At 37.9% G+C, this 17,450-nt stretch overlaps 1 protein-coding gene across 1 annotated transcript in view; it reads left to right on the top strand.

Moving 5' to 3' along the window:
• The window catches only part of CNGB3 (cyclic nucleotide gated channel subunit beta 3), a gene marked incomplete at both ends in the record, with an annotated part of 143,751 nt that extends 128,047 nt beyond the window's left edge, over positions 1–15,704 (top strand). The window contains 4 exon segments of the mRNA XM_081258414.1: positions 12,362–12,508; positions 12,745–12,919; positions 14,301–14,375; positions 15,444–15,704. Coding sequence (XP_081114540.1) covers positions 12,362–12,508; positions 12,745–12,919; positions 14,301–14,375; positions 15,444–15,704 — 658 coding nt within the window.
• Positions 15,705–17,450: the final 1,746 nt, after the last annotated feature.

Here is a 17,450-nt window from a genome sequence, read left to right as displayed (position 1 = left end):
GTCTAGCCCCTGCCTACCTCTCTACAGCAGGGTGTACCCCCACTCCCCTTGCTCTCTTTAATCCAGACTTCAGTTCCTTGAATGTGCCACATGCCATCCAGCCTTGGAGAGTTGGGTTTTTTTTTTCCTAATTTTGGAATTAAAAAACTTTTTTATTCAGGTAATAATGGTTTATAACATTATATGTATCATGTATACATTACATTTTGACTTCTGCATATACTGCAGTGTGCTCACCACCAAAAGTTTAGCTTCCATCTGTCACCATATAATTGACCCCCTTTACCCATTTCGCCTTCCCTCAACCTTTCTTCCCCTCTGGTAACTACTACTCTGTTCTCTGTATCTATGTTTTTGGTTTGGTTTGGTTTGGTTTGTTCATTTATTTTGTTTTGTTTTTGTTTTTTATATTCCACCTATGAGTGAAAACATGCAGTATTTGTCTTTCTCTCTCTGACTTATTTCACTTAGCATAAGACCCTCAAGGTCCATCCGCGTTGTCGCAGATGGCAGGATTTCATCTTTTTATGGCTGAGTAGTATTGCATTGTGTATATACACCACATCTTCTTTATCCATTCATTCATTGATGGATACCTAGGTTGTTTCTGTATCTTGGCTATTGTAAATAAAGCTGCAATGAACATAGGAGTGCATATATCTTTTAAAATTAGTTTTTGTATTCTTTGGATGAACATACAGAAGTCTCCATACTGTTTTCCATAGCAGCCATGGGGAGTTTTTACCTCTGCCCATATAGGTTACCCACCCCTTTAACCTAATCTCAGCTACTTTCAGGACTTCTTTTTCTCCATTATAGGGACCACCCAGGTCTCCTTGCTACACTCTCTAGTTGGACTACATTCCTATCTTTTGTAACACTTACCTTTGTAATCATGCACTTGCTGGTGCATTTATTTCTTCAGTGTCTTTCTTCCTTCCTCACTAAATCATAAGCATCAGGACTACTATGTATGGCTGTGCCAGCTGTGCTCTGCATCAGGATGTCCAGGCAGGGCCTGGGAGAACTGGAATGCAGCCTGCACTCCACTCCTGAGCATGAGCCCTGCCGTTACACTCCCCTTCATGCACAGGTGCCCTTTACTTTGCAAAAGGGGGGATTTTGCTGGCCAAGCTTTACACCTTTAGGACTGCATTTGCCCAGAGAGGCTGTATTTTTCCATTTTGTACACAGACACAGTCCCTAGCAGATGCCACACCCGATCTTCACTTGATCCCCAGCCCTTAGGGGAGTGTCTGGCCCACATAAATGCCTAATAAATAGTCATTGAATAAATAAGTTAACGTAATTATCTTCTATCTTTGCAAATGTACTAATACACATTCATTTTTGTCATGAATATGCATATTCAGCCTTGTGCCCTTTTTGTCAGTTTTTATTATTAAGAGTAGGACGGCTACATTTATCTTTGTAAAATCATTTTGCTTTTCTTTTATTTCTTTGAAGTTTATTCCCCAAAATGAAATAACTATGTCAAAAGGTAGAAACATTTCTATAACTCTTGGAATATATGGGCAGATGATTTTCTAGAAAAACTCAACCAATTTAAGATACAACATGCAATGTATAGCTACTTTTCTCTAGTATCAGTGATATTACCTCATTATTCTCAGTTGGTTATGCACTTTAATAGTTGTTTTAATTTGCATTTCTCTAAATAGTGCTTAGAAAATAATAGGTCCTCAATAAATATTTGATAAATGAATCAATTTCCTCTGGGCCTATTTACTTTCATAAATGTCATCATTTATTTTCTGCGTTTCTTTCTTTGTACAATATCCTTTTTTCATCATATATAACAAGTTATTGAGCAGAATTTAGGCAGTGATATATCATATGTTTTAGATAGTCTGGCTTTTATTTAAAGTGTTTAAGTTCTGACTTTTCACCAGCTATATTGGTCAAATCATCCATTCTGCATATTTAACAAATATTTTCTCTATACCATTGTGAAAAGGCCAAATATTTTGAAAAATAATTTTAAACCTCTTTGTTCCCTCCAAACAATGTTTGCCTATTTTTCCTGAGCACTCAGTTTTCAAAATGAGAGTACCAAGGTAGACTTTTAGTTTTTTCGACTATTTTAATTCCATATTCTTATTCTTCATCAGAATAAACTTTGGGGGGCTTCCCTGGTGGTGCAGTGGTTGAAAGTCCGCCTGCCAATGCAGGGGACACGGGTTCGTGCCCCGGTCTGGGAAGATCCCACATGCCGCGGAGCGGCTGGGCTCGTGAGCCGCGGCCGCTGAGCCTGCGCGTCCGGAGCCTGTGCTCTGCAACGGGAGAGGGCACAACAGTGAGAGGCCCGCGTACCGCAAAAAAAAGAAAAAAGAAAAAAAGAATAAACTCTGTTATTCCTTCACCCACTACCCTGCCTTTCCTAAAAGACAGAAATAGTAGATACCTTGGAAGTATGAGCAGGGGTAAGAAGATTGATAAATACTAAGGTAGAAAACTTTTCATTTCCATCTTTTTCTGGCTCAATCCTGTGAATACTACCTGTGTTAAAATATGTGTTTATATTTTCACTGCCTTCTTTAATATACAGTCTCTTTGTTTGTGTAGCATTTTTTGCTTAGAGCAAAAAGCAAGCCTCATCTAAGTTTCACAATATTCCTGTGAACCACTACATTATCAGTACCATTGTTTAAACATGTATTCAAATATTCTCAGGACTCCTCCTAAACTGACTTCATCTGGTGACTCTAATTCTATGAAAATCAAGGCTCTTTACCACCATTTGGAATAACAGAGAGGGAGTAAAGAATCTGATTGTCAGACATTGGTAGAACTTATCACGACCAGCTCAACTGGCTTCCTCCCTGATTTTTCTAATATCCATGTGCAAATCTGTATCATTAGAACAGTAACAATGGCTTCATTAGCAGCATTAGAGTTTAGAGTGTAAAGAAAAGACTCCATGATTTGAAGTCAGCTCTGGTCTTGGATTTGAATTTCTGCAGTGAAACTCATAAGTATTTGTTCTGGAATAAGTCACTTCACTAGATTCTGGACCTCAATTTCCATGTCAGTAAGTGTAGGTAAGAACCTACCTCAACAGTTTCATGTGGTCATTAATATATGACATTGTTAGCTATTTTGACCCCAAAGAAACACATAGTTAAGCTAGAATATTAGTTTGTTTGATACAGTATTTTCTAGCCAGAGTATCATATATCCTTCTGGGTACTTGATATAAATAAAGAGGGCATGGAATAAACTGTGCATGTTATTTTTTTTTCCTCTCCTTCTCTAGAATTTTTACCTAGATTCTTCATCGATCATCCACTTTTCTTTTCAATAAATTTATTTATTTTTGGCCATGTTGGGTCTTCATTGCTGTGTGTGGGCTTTCTCTAGTTGTGGAGGGCAGGGGGCTACTCTTGGTTGCGGTGCACAGGCTTCTTATTGTGGTGGCTTCTGTTGTTACCTGGGCTCAGTAGTTGTGTCTCATGGGCTCAGTTGCTCCGTGGCATGTGGGATCTTCCCTCACCAGGGCTCGAGCCCATGTCCCCTGCACTGGCAGGTGGATTCTTAACCACTGCACCACCAGGGAAGTCCTGATTATCCACTTCTTCTAAGGCCAATTCAATTCTGAAATCAAGACTTCCTGGGGGAAAGAGGACTACATGTTTTGTACTGTGAAATCTGAAGTCTTTAACTCTGATAAAAATCCATACATAGAGATTTTTCTCAAAAATCTAGGTTAACATGTGCTGCCTTGCAGTAGTTTTATGAATATCAAAGTATCTGCAAAGAGTGAGCAGTCTGGGCAGAGGTGGCACTAGAAACTTTTGCTCACCCACAAAAGTTTTTTTTAGGATTTATATTTAGTGAAGTGGTAAAAATTTTCAAGCAACAAAGTGTTTTCCAATAACATTGAAAAGAGTAAAAGAATATCTCATAGAAGTCTACACAGGTGACCTAACCTCCTGCACTCCAAATATAATCCAGTTGGAAATTTGCTTAATGAGAACACATATATGAAGTTGTAATCTCTCACTCAGCATTGGATGTGATTGATCTTCTTTCCATAGATAGTATTCAGTTAGTTTTATTTCTATTATAGGAAACAATTCTACATGAGAGTATGCTTTTAGACAAGAAACTTCTTCATTTTAGGAAACATTCTCAATTTTTACAGTTATCAAAGCATTAATCATTCTGAATCGTGTTTATCTGTTTAAGAAGTCTGTCTAGGTTTGCATACAACTCCACAACAGTGAGCTGTGTGACTCTGGGTGAGGTCCTCAATGGAGGTTTCATTTCTTCATCAATTAAAATAGAGTAATAATAATACATAATTACCTCATAGGATTGAAAAGCATTATATGTATTGATACAAAAAAGAACTTAGAAAAATACCTGGCTCATAGTAAGCACTTAAAAATATTAGCTAGTAATATTACTATTACTAATGTTATTATCAATATTTGCTACTTGACTAGACAACACTTGCCCATGCTTATCCCACTCCTAGATTACAAACAGCTTGAGGGCAGATTTTTTTTTATTGAAATATAGTCGATTTATAAATATTGTGTTAGTTTCAGGTATACAGCAAAGTGATTCAGTTATACATATATATGTGTATATCTATATTCTTTCTTCAATCCTTTTCCATTATAGTTTACTACAAGATATTGAATATAGTTCCCTATGCTATACAGTAAATCCTTTTGTTTATTTTATATATGGTAGTATGCATCTGTTAATCTCATACTCCCAATTTATCTCTCCCCCCCTTCTCCTTTGGTAACCATAAGTTTGTGTTCTGTTTCTGTGAGTCAGTTTCTGTTTTGCAAATAAGTTTCTTTGTATTAATTTTTAGATTCTACATATAAGTGATATATTTGTCTTTGTCTGACTTAACTTCATTTAAAATGATAATCTCTAGGTCCATCCATGTTGCTGCAAATGGCATTATTTCATTCTTTTTTATGGCTGAGTAATATTTCATTTTATATATCTATATTTATATCTCATCTTCTTTATCCATTCATCTGTTGATGGACACTGAGGTTGCTTCCATGTCTTTGCTATTGTAAATACTGCCACTATGAACACTGGGGTGAATATATCTTTTCAAATTAGAGCTTTTTTTCTTTCCCAGATATATGCCCAGGAGTGGGATTACTGGATCATATGGTAACTCTATTTTTAGTTTTTTTAAGGAAACTCCATACTGTTTTCCACAGTGGCTGTACTAATTTACATTCCCACCAACAGTGTAGGAGGGTTCCCTTTAGGCTTGAGGACAGATGTTAATCATCTTTATAGCCCCAGAACTTGGCATCGTATCTAGGTCATTATGGAGTATGTTATTTCTACACACTTCTAATTTATCACTAATTTCTTTTTTTCCTTTTCTTTTCAATTTGTACAGTGAATTCCTTATATGCTTCTGCATGATTGGCCTCCAAAGTAAAATGGTCTGTACAATCTCAAACTCATAGAAAAAACTATTTATCAAAAGTCCAGCTGAGAAAGGTAATGTTTAAGAGGATTATTTTTCTCTAGATAGTCTAGATACCACTGAAAACAAAGCGAGAGATGAGTATCTGATATGCACTGTACTGACTACCCTTCCCACCCGCAGCATTGCTCCTACGGAACTGGACTTTGGAGTGACACACAGCCTTTACTGAGGACCACATCACAAACAGTGCTGGCAAACTTAGTTTTGCATCTATAATAGAATATGAACATGTTGTCCACCAATTTACATAGTGGCCTCTCTACTAAAGCCCTTCAGCAGATATTTATGTCTTAAAACTAAGAATCCATCGATTTTTATGATATAAGAGACTTAAAGCCAAATTTGAAGCCCTCTTGTAACAAAGTTAGCATTTTTGCATGAACCCCATTTTATGTTTCCATTCTTGTTTCTCTTCTGCTCTTCCTTTCAACTTATGCTCTTTTGTATTCTACTTATCCTTGTGAGCACTTTCTGGATAAACTAGCTCTGTGAAAAAGGGCTGTGCACATTGTGTTCCAGTCACATTATAGTTTGTGTATGCAGTGCACAATTTATGATGCCGTATGTGGCAGCCCTGGAAAAAAGCTGGAAATGAATGACTGGCTAAGGACTATCTGAATATTCTAGCTCTTTCTGATATATACACAGAGAAATGTATATGTATATGTAAATACATATACATTTGTTTATATGTATATATACATTTGTTTGTATGTATATGTGCACATGTACATATTATATGTATATGTATGTACTATATGTATACTATATGCATATGTGTGCATATTATATACATATATAGTATACATATGTGTATAGTATATATTATACATGTATAATATATTATATGTATATATGTGTTACATACATACATATAAAATCTTCATATTGCTATTTATACCTGACATTTACAGAGTTTGCACATACAGGTCATCTCACATTAAATATACCTTCTCCCTCTGACATTCACACCACTGATTTCATTCACTTATCCACTTTTGGCACACTAAGTACTATGATGGTTAATTTTTTTTTTTTTTTTTTTTTTTTTTTTTTTGCGGTACGCGGGCCTCTCACTGTTGTGGCCTCTCCCGTTGCAGAGCACAGGCTCCGGATGCACAGGCTCAGCGGCCATGGCTCACGGGCCCAGCCGCTCTGCGGCATGTGGGATCTTCCCGAACTGGGACACGAACCCGCGTCCGCTGTATCGGCAGGCGGACTCTCAACCACTGTGCCACCAGGGAAGCCCTGATGGTTAATTTTTTGTGTTGACTTGGCTAAGGGATGCCAAGATAGCTGATAAAAACATTATTTCTTGTGTGTGTTTGTAAGGGTGTTTTAGGCAGAGATTAACATTTGAATCAGTAGATTGAGTAAGGAAGATCACCCTCACCAATGCAGTAGGGATCACCCAATCCACTGAGGGTCTGAATAGAACAAAAATGTGAAGAAAGGGCAAATTCACTCTCTCAGCTTGAGCTGACACTTCTATCTTCTCCTGCCCTCAGACATCAGACATCAGGGCTCCTGGTTCTGAACTTTCAGACCCAGACCTGGACTTACACCAGAGGCTCCTCTTTCTCCCCTTCTCAGGCCTTTGGACCCAGAGTGAATTACAGCACCAGCTTCCTGGGTCTCCAGCTTGTAGATGGCAGACTGTGGGACTTCTCAGACTCCATAACTACCACAACCACATGAGCCAATTCCCATAATAAATCTCCTTTTATATATATCTGTATATGTCCTATTTTTTCTGTTTCTCTGGAGAACCCTGTGTAATAAAATTTATTATACTTATTGTTACTTGTTACCGTTACATACCCCAAATTAGGGTTTAAAACTTCTCAGCCAGGAGTTTTACCTAATTACATCTTCATAACTGAATGTCAGGAGTCTATAAACACCTATCTCTCCCTAAAGATAATCAGATACCTATAGTGCAGAAGGTACTAAAAGGTGGTCTTGTTAACCCCAAAGAGAGATTAAGTATCTTGCTCAGAAATACACTTAATAAATGGTAGATTTCAGCTATAGTTCAATTTAAATTCTTTTATTAAACATTATAAATAAATAAATAAATAAAATGGTAGAGTTATCTGGTTCCAAAATCTGTACTCTTTCCACAAACCATACCATGCTTTACTATTTTTTCTTTTGCACTACTTTACCTGCTGAATACATGATAGGCACTTAATAAATACATGATTGGAGTAAAAATCTAAAAGGTCCTTAAGTTCTTTTTTAAGGTCACAGCGAACAAAGGTGGACCTAGAATTAGAATCCATTCCCTTGTTTCCTGGGCCATTACTCTGTTCAGTATTTTTGACCTGGGGACACTTAGCATTAACCTCGGCCGTTTGCCCTCCAGCACGTGCTCTTTCAGAAACTATGTGGGCTTGGGAATATTTAGGGAGCTTCTTACTAAGCTATTTAATGAGTGAAATTTTCCATTGGTGGAATGCTGGAGAAGCATTTTGTGGACAGGAGGGGGAAAAAGGATGCTATTTTAAACATTGCTGAGAGAGTTTGGGCAAAATCCATCTGGCAGACAGACTATTTCTTCCGTTCAAAAACTCATCAAGCACTCCAAATGTGTAACCTGTAGGGAAGTTTAATTAAAGCTTGAGAAATCTCAAAATAACTTGACATTTAAATATGTTATTTCCGTTCTGCTCTCATAGTCTGACACACACAGAGACAGTCTCAGGTCCAAATTAAGCTCCCCAGTGCCATCCAGCCCTGCCTAACTACTGGATTGCCCTATGTCCAAGGCGACAGGAATGTGAATGAAATAGGCTCATCCAATCATTGTCCTTCAAATATTAACATCCATTTCATACATAGATAGGCAGGAAGATAGGTAGGTAGACAGATAGATAGATGGATGGATGGATGAATGACAGAGTAAAATTTATTTCTCTTACTTAAAAAAAAGGGTGAAGGCAGAGCTTGTCTTGGGGAGAACCTCAGGAAAGGAGATTCCATTTTCTCTTTTCTCTTAGTTTATCAATTATAATTATTTTCAAAAAACTTCAGTGCTTGCTATACACCTTTTAAACTAAGATTACCTTAACATTAACACTATACCACTTCACATGTAGTGCAGGAACATTATAACAGCCCTTCCCTACCAACCCTTAAGACACTGATATCATTCATTTCACTTATCCATATGCTACAATCACCCAATGCAGTGTTACTTTATTATTTAAAGTCATATTTTAGATCAATTAAGAATAAGGAAAATAAAAGATTTTCATTTTACCTCTGTTTATTCCTTCTCCCATGTCTTTCACTCTTTATGTAGACCTAAATTTTTAATCTGTATTATTTTCCTTCTTCCCAAAGAATTTCTCTCAATATCTTTAAGGGTATGTCTGCTAATGTTAAAGTCCCTCAGTTTTTGGTTTTCTGAGAAAATCTTCATCTCTCCTTCACTTTTGAAGGATAACTTCACTATACATTGGATTCTAGGTTGGTGATTTTGTTTTTCTTAACACTTGGTATTTCACTCCACTCTTTTCTTATTTGCAGTGTTTCTGATGAAAAGTCCACTATAATTCTTATTCCTGTACCTTTATATGTAAGGGTTTTTTCTCCATCAGCTCTTTTCAAGATTTTCTTTGTCTTTACCTTATTACACTTTGAATATGATGTGCCTAGGAATGGGGCTGGGGGAGTATTTATTCTGCTTGGTATTCTCTGAGCTTCCCGGATCTGTGGTTTGTTGTCTGTCATTAATTTGGAAAAGTTCTCGGCCATTATTACTTCAGGTGGTTCTTCTAATACTAGAGAATGTTGTATGTTTATGTATATATCATATATATATATAATATCTTTTGAAAATGTCCCACGGTTCTTGATGTTCTGTTCTGGTTGGATTTTGGGGGTTTTTTTCATTCCTTTTTTTCTTTTTGCATTCAACTTGGGAACTTTCTACTACCTATCTTCAAGCTCATCTATTCTTTTCTTGGCCATGCCCAGTCTACTGATGATCCCATTAAAGTCAGTATTCACTTCTGTTATAGTATTTTTTATTTCTAACATTTCCTTTTGAATCTGTCTTAGAATTTCTATCTCTCTGCTTACATTACCCATCTGTTCTTGTATGATGCCTACTTTTTCCAATAGATCTTTTAACATAATAATCATAGTTATTTTAAATTTTTTGTCTGATAATTCCAACATCTATGTCATATCTCAGTCTGGTTCTAATGCTTTCTTTGGCTCTTCAGGCTGTATTTTACTTGCTTTTTAGTGTACTTTGTAATTTTTGTTGAAAGCTGTACATGACATAATGGGTAGTAGGAACTGAGGTAAACAGGTCTTTAGAATGAGGTTGTATATTAATCTGGCTAGGAGTTGGGCTGTGTTTAATGTTTGCTGTAGCTGTAGGTGCTAGAGCTTCTAAATTTCTCTAGTGACTTTGTTTCTATCTCCTCTGTTGACTTTGGCCTTCCCTCAGTACTGCTCTTCAGAGAAAGTCTGCATTTTGCAGTTATAACCCAATGTTACTATACAGAAGTCCCTTTGGTATAGTGGTAAGGTATGGGGGACAGCTCTAACTTTATGATTAAATCTAAGTCTTTTAATGGATCTATGTCTCTGGGGTGCGATCTTCACAGGTGTTTCTTATCCCCTTAGGCAGGAAGGCCAGAGATGCCTGGGGTGAGAGAAATGCCCTTCCTCCAGGTAGGGTAAGACTCTGGTAATCTTTTTCCCTGGATAGTAGACCTTTGTAATGGAGAACAAATATATTCTGGGTGTATTTTACAATGATTAACTATCCCCTTCTACTGCCAGAGCAACAAGCAGATCTTTCTTGGCTCTCAACCATGAGAATCTGTTAAATTTTCTCAAGGTAAAACCTATAAAAGTATCAATTTCCCCATGATTGTGGCCCTCAGAGTTTCTCCCTCTCTTGATACTTTACTCTCAACCTACAGCAATTTGTCAAAATTACCATTTAGGTATTCCTACCAGTTACAGCTCTAAGCGCTTCTGTTCCAGGTAAGCAGGTTTGGTTGTGGCTTTCTGGATTCACCTGTCTCCCCAGATTTGGGTGGGAGTTGACCCTGCAACTTCAGTTCTTTGACAGTTCTGAGAAAAGTCATTGGTTTTCAGTTTGTTCAACTTTTTCGTGTTGTAAGGACAGGAGTGACAACTTCCAAGCTCTTTACATGTCAGAGCTGAAACCCTATGTTAGTTTTTTAATGATTAACAGCCAGTGAAAATGTTCCCTTTTCTGCAACAACAGCTGGAGAAATACACATGGTCTGATATCAATCTTCAGGCACAGCACCCATGTAGCTTCTCACATCTCATTGCCCCCAAAGGCAGGGCTGTGAAAACGTGAACATTCCTATTGCCAGAATGCTTTCTCAGTCCCTTCCACCCCTGGAGATTGTTTTTATTAATGTGAGCCTTCTTTCTCCATTTCTAAATGGTTGACTCCGAGAGATTGAATCTCATGTTACCATCTCACTGCAGAGCCTGTAGTGTTTTTTTTAAACATTTGAAATGTGTTTTTTCTTTTTTTTCTTTTTTTTTTTTAATTTATTTGGCTGTGCCAGGTCTTAGTTGCAGCTTGAAGCCTCCTAAGTTGTGGCATGTGAACTCTCAGTTGCAGCATGCATGCGGGATCTAGTTCCCCGACCAGGGATCGAACCCAGGCCCCCTGCATTGGGAGCACGGAGTCCTAACCACTGACCCACTAGGGAAGTCCCGAAATGTGTTTTTTCTTGTCTTGCTTTCAAAGCAAGCCAAGAAACCTTATTTTCCGGATTATTGGTGAATGACAGAAGTTATATTCATTTGTTTTATTCACTCGAGTGTTCATTTATTTTATAACTATTTATTGGTTACTTCCCAAATGCAAAATGCCCCATCTATGTCCCTGAGAGGTATAAAGTCCAGAATTCTCTGACATTCCAAGTGGGAAGTTGTATGAGAATGACTATACTACAGAGCAATTTATGATACTGAGAAACAATTTGATCTAGGAGTTACGTATAAGAAGAGATTAAATTCACCTAATGTAACCAGGGTATCATTAAGATTTGATGTCAGAGCTTGATCTGTCAGAGTCCAGACAAAAAACTGAAGGTACACTTAAGTAAGTTAACTAAGAAGACTTTAATAAAGGGATTACTGACAGAAGTCAATCAAAGGAAATTAGAAGGAAAATCTAAGACTACCCAACAAGAGATGGTGATACATCTCGAATCTAGCTACAAGGGAGCTGTTTCCACAGCCAAGCCTCAAGGGGACAAGGGCAGGGCACATTACCAGAGCCCAGAAAGAAATCTGTGTGAGTTGTACTTCCAGGAGATGCCCAGGAGCTGTGGATTTTGGTAGGAACTACAGCCATTGCTAACCTAAGGCCTGGCAGGGAAGAATGGGGGAAGAAACGTGCCAACCCCACTCTCTCCCTGCCTTCTGACTTCCTACTGGTATTTCCCATTGGCTGAACCCAAATGAAAATCAGAGAGCAAGACCACAGAGGTCAGTTTCCTGGAGTGCAAAAGAGGATCAGGAAGGATGCAAAGTTAGTCTGAAAGAGCAAATGGAGGATACCCAGGCCAAAGAGAGACTGCACTTCTGGAATCTGGGAGGAAGAATCTCCCAGGGCTCTGATGGCTATAAGGCCTTGAGGTGGGAGTTAGATGCAAAACGCGTTGAAATCTGTTGCCACTTCTATTGCCACCACATCTTGACTCTCTCTGAACACTCATCTGAACTCTCACATCCAGGGAATGATCTCTGAAGCAGTATAAATGGTTCTAATATTTGATTTTTTTAAAAGATTTTGGTGGAGGAAGATTGAAACTGGTGGCAAAGATACATTTTTCTCTCTTACAGCCTTCTAGCAGCAAGAGGAGGAAACCATAGAACAGCCAACGTGGTGGCCCATGGCTTTGCCAATCTTTTAACTCTGGACAAAAGGACCCTCCAAAAAATTCTAGTGCATTATCCAGATTCTGAAAAGCTCCTCATGAAGAAAGCCAGGTATAACCTTTAAAACCCCATTAGAGAGGAGTTGGTTTTACTTCGTAAAATCTAAGATGAGAACTGTGCTATGGTGGGTACGATCAACTTTATCCATGAGATACACTTAACAAACAACTGTTTATGCAGTTATACATTGAAAACTTCACAGATTAGGAGAAATGATAGTATTTCTGGTAAGTTTTTCCATAACTCTCACAGTGCTATCTGAAATGGCCTTTCTGTCTTGTCCACAGAGTGCTTCTAAAGAACAAGGCTCCAGGCACAGGGACAACTTGTCCAAATAAAGGACTTTCCTTTCTCTTCCCACCAAAACAGGAGACACCCAAAATGTTTAAAGATCTCCTGGGAGGCTCAGGAAAAGCAGGTCTTGCAAGTCTACTCACACTGAAGAGAGAACAAACCATTCTGGTAATAAGGCAGAGGGAAAGGAGGGCTGTAACAGAGACCACTGGACTGAAGACACCCAGACAAGCTCCTACTCTAATTCTATTTCAGACACTGGGATAATCTGGATTCATCTAATGCAAATAATTAATACTTTATATATAGCACTTATTATTATTTTACTGTATGCCCATATAACATCACATTTAATCCTCACGGGTTTATTATGGATAGTTTTAATGTATATATACATAAATACAGTCGACTCTCATTTTTGTGGATTCTGTATTTGTGAATCTGCCTACTCACTAAAATGGGTTTGTAACCTCAAAATCAATAATTATGGTGTTTGGGGGGTCATTCGCAGACATACATGTGCAGAGCAGCAAAAAATTTAAGTTGCTGGAGGCACATGTTCCCAGCTGAGGTTGAACAAGGAGACACTCTGCCTTCTTGTTTCAACTCTCACACTGTAAACAAGTGACCTATTCATGGTCTATTTATTGCCATGTTTTTTGCATTTTTGTGCATCTCCCCCCACAACACTGTTAAAAATGGCCCTCAAGGGGCTTCCCTGGTGGCGCCGTGGCTAAGAATCTGCCTGCCAATGCAGGGGACACGGGTTCAAGCCCTGGTCTGGGAAGATCCCACATGCCGTGGAGCAACTAAGCCCGTGTGCCACAACTACTGAACCTGCGCTCTAGAGCCCGAGAGCCACAACTACTGAGCCCGCGCACCTAGAGCTGGTGCTCCGCAACAAGAGAAGCCACCACAATGAGAAGCCCGCGCACCACCACAAAGAGTAGCCCCGCTCGCTGCCATTAGAGAAAGCCCACGCAGCAACAAAGACCCAACACGGCCAAAAATAAAAACAAATAAATGAATTAATTAAAAAAAAAATGGTCCCCAAGCATATCACCAAAGCACCACCTAGTGTTCCTAAGCACAAAAATGCTCTGATGTGCCTTACAAAGAAACATGTGTGTTAGATAAGCTTCATTCAGGCATGAGTCATAGTACTGTTGGCTGTGAGTTCAGTGTAATGAATAAACAATATATATTAAATAAGGTGTCTCTAAACAGAAATGCACATAACACAAGGCTATGTATTGAGCAGCTGACAAAACTATTGTAGCCAGAGGCTTGTAGGAACCTAAACCTGCATTACCCGTAGGAGAGATAGGTCAGGGTTTGCTAACAGTGTTTGTGGCAGCTTTATAGAACAAAACTACCATGAATAATGAGGATCAACTGTATATGTATAGACACACATATACACCTATAAATATATGACATTTTACCAGTAAGCCAATAAACATTTTCACTAATATTCATTCAATTACTATCACTAATGTTTAAAGTCAGAAATAACCACATAGATTGCACCTAAGCTTTTATGTTATAGATGAAGAAACTAAGATCCAGATCAATGTATTTGGATAAGATCACAATCAATGACAGAGCAAAAGCTATTACTCGGGTATTCAGACTTCCACACCTACACCAAGCTGTCTCCCAATTCCTAAAAATGTCAAGAAACTCAAATGTTATTGCTTTTCTCTTTTTTTTTCACATTTCTTTGAGTCTCATGATAAGCTTATGAGGGCAGATACTGAAAAGCAGCAGGAATTCAGGTTTTCCGAATCTAGTCCTTATGCTATCTCTAAAACTGTAGGAAATGGGAGGCTGTGGTTCTTTCAGGAAATTGGTAAAGCAAATATTATAAAAGTCAGTCACACTCAAGAGACTAAAACTTGCCTCCTCCTTTGCCACACACAAAACAATGAGATGAAAATCAGTATATACCAAATGCCTTATTTAATCGGCATAGAAAGAATATTTTGTGTAAAAGGCTTATGGGGTTAAAGAACTATGTAAGTCAGTATGTTAAGTAAGGCTCTCAACTTTGTATGTACACATTCATACCCGGTACAAGCTTCTATCAAACTGATCTCAAGCATCACCAGTAAAGAGCATAGTACATTTTTTACTATGAAATTTCTACAGATGACACTAAATACAATAGGTTCTAAAGCCATATCAAACACCCATGGGACAAATGGAGAAGACTGTACTAGGAAAGAGATATGAATTTCTCCCTGAAGTTCTCCCATGAACTTATGCAGGAGGAACACCAGAGAATCTAGAGTATTTATATGGTATTTGGTTAATACTTTTTATTAAAAGATAAATATTTTAAAATTTCATCTTCATAAAATAAGTAAATGTTTAAAAAACAAAGAGTCCTGAGCACTAAGTCTAATAATTCAGAGACCATGAGGGTCAATAGGAAGTGAATTCCTTGGCAGGGACAAAAACGCGATGTGGACTAACACCGAATTCAAATGTGACAGCTCAGCCTCATTCTCCAGCACATCAGAAAACTTAGTTAAATGATAGTCAATGGCAGACATGATTCCCTTATTAACTTAATTCAGACAGTCTTTGTCTTAGTGGTGATCCTTAGCTATTGCATATTAATCAAAAGACTCCAATGTCCTTGATTACGATTTCAATACCAATTCTTTTCAATAACTGTTGCTTCTAGAAAAAAAGTGACAACTCCAAAGGAGAAGAGGATAAAGGAAAAAAATATGAAGATAAAGGAGGAGAGCCAGCAGAGAAACCAGTTGAAACATCCAAATGTCGAACAAGTTCTATTACAGCAGAGGAAGCGCACCAGTCAATTAGAAGGGCAGTTTTACCCAGAGGAACTACCCGTCAATCACTCATCATCAGCATGGCTCCTTCTGCGGAGGCTGGGGAAGAGGTTCTGATGATTGAAGTCAAAGAAAAGGCTAAGCCATAAATGTTTGATTATCTTTAGATACAATCTAGTTAGTTCCCAAAGACATTGTAGTCAGGATGGTAGCTTAAACTAATGAGAGGAAAAGACCTTGCCGGGACCCTTGAGAAACCATAGGCAAATCCCTAGCTTAGTTTCTAGGATTTATCTGAGAGTGTGATCTTCTGCAGTGGCAATAAGATTATTAAAAAACCATCCCTATTCTCCATTGTCATTAGCTTTGCACAATTAGTATTTCTCCTAATTGTATATAGTAGGTTATTTTTCTTCCGTTCTTTCTTGATGTTTCTTCTCTCCATTTTGATTAGGTTGGTCTTGGCTCTGAAATGGTTCACTAACTTTTTCTCTTAATTGTGTGTGTGTGTGTGTGTGTGTGTGTGTGATTGTGTGTGTGTGTTAAAGTCTTGCATCGCACTGTTAGTCTTGGTTAAATGTTCCATGTATATGAATTTGTCTCTTATTTTGGGAGTATGAGATTTTAATAAAATGTCAAAAGTTGGGTGATTTTCATTCAAGGCAGGGTGATGAGTCAGTCAAGTATCAAATCAACCCAGCAGCTGGGTCTGAAGGGAAGCAAACAAGGGAGCTGATGGATGTAAAACCCAACTTGCAGAGGAGTCCCCTGAAGAGCACTGCTGGTCAGCGTTACTAACAAACCCACAAGCAAAATCACATTGCAGCAACATGTTGGAAAAACTGTACCCTTTACTAAAGAAATAAACTTTAATATTTTCCCTCATATCAACTTAAAAGGCTCATCTGGCTCAACAGACTCAAACAGGAGGAATCAGATTGTCCCCATCTTCATGGAGGCTAAAGTGACATTTCTCAGAAACTTTTGCAAGCATTTACTTCAGAAGATGTCAGATTTGAGCTTCTCGTTTTCAGCTTTAGTAAAAAGTGATGAGGTTAGGAAGGCAGACTGTACACATGTCAGATTGACATATCCCTGCAATTTTCAGAACCTACATGTACAGCTGTTTACAAAATCTCCGAGTTAATTAAGTGCACTTTAGGAAGTTGTCCTCATGAATCAGCTAGCATTAGCATAATTACCAAAGTCTCAAGCTGTGAAGAGGCTAAAAGAGCCAGGCTGCTGTCAGAAGTAATAATACATATAGAATTCCATTCTAATAAATGACCTTAGGGTATAATATTAAATTCTGTATAATAAGGCTATTTCCAAGTCCCAGAAGATGGTCATTGTAACAGCACTTTGCAGAGTGTTTTAACAAATTATATTAGGCAAAAAGCCTACAACATAGATGCATTCAGCAAACCATGTAAAAGTAATCACTAGAATAAAATGTATCATTTGGCACTCACCATTTTTTAATATAGTGTTCAAGTATCACAGAAACATGACAACTTTTACAAAAGGTTGGGTCGTGTTTTTCAGGATTTAAGGGAATGGAGAGAAACTGTTAAATAGTGTTTATTTATAAATGGGAGTTTATCAAGAGTGATTAGAAGAGACAGAAAGAAAAGGTAAAAATAGGGCCTGCAAAAAGTCTGATAATAGGAAAAAAAAAAACAAAGGAGAAAAGTCCTGAACTTGTGAATAATATGTTCTCTCCTTACATTCTATGTTCTTCCCCTGTCATTTATTTCCCCTCTCAAACTACCTTTTTTAGATATCTTCATTCTTCCAGTCTCTCAGACTCAAATCTAAGAATAATTAGTAACTCTTCCTTTGCTTATATAATGTCACCAAATCCTTTTTCTTTCTTAAATCTTTCTAATTGTCTT

Source organism: Mesoplodon bidens (assembly GCF_964165515.1).
Source record: "Mesoplodon bidens genome assembly, chromosome: 16".
Taxonomy (NCBI): domain Eukaryota; kingdom Metazoa; phylum Chordata; class Mammalia; order Artiodactyla; family Ziphiidae; genus Mesoplodon; species Mesoplodon bidens.
Note: the sequence above shows the minus strand (reverse complement) of the source record. Positions and strands in the feature narration are given on the sequence as shown.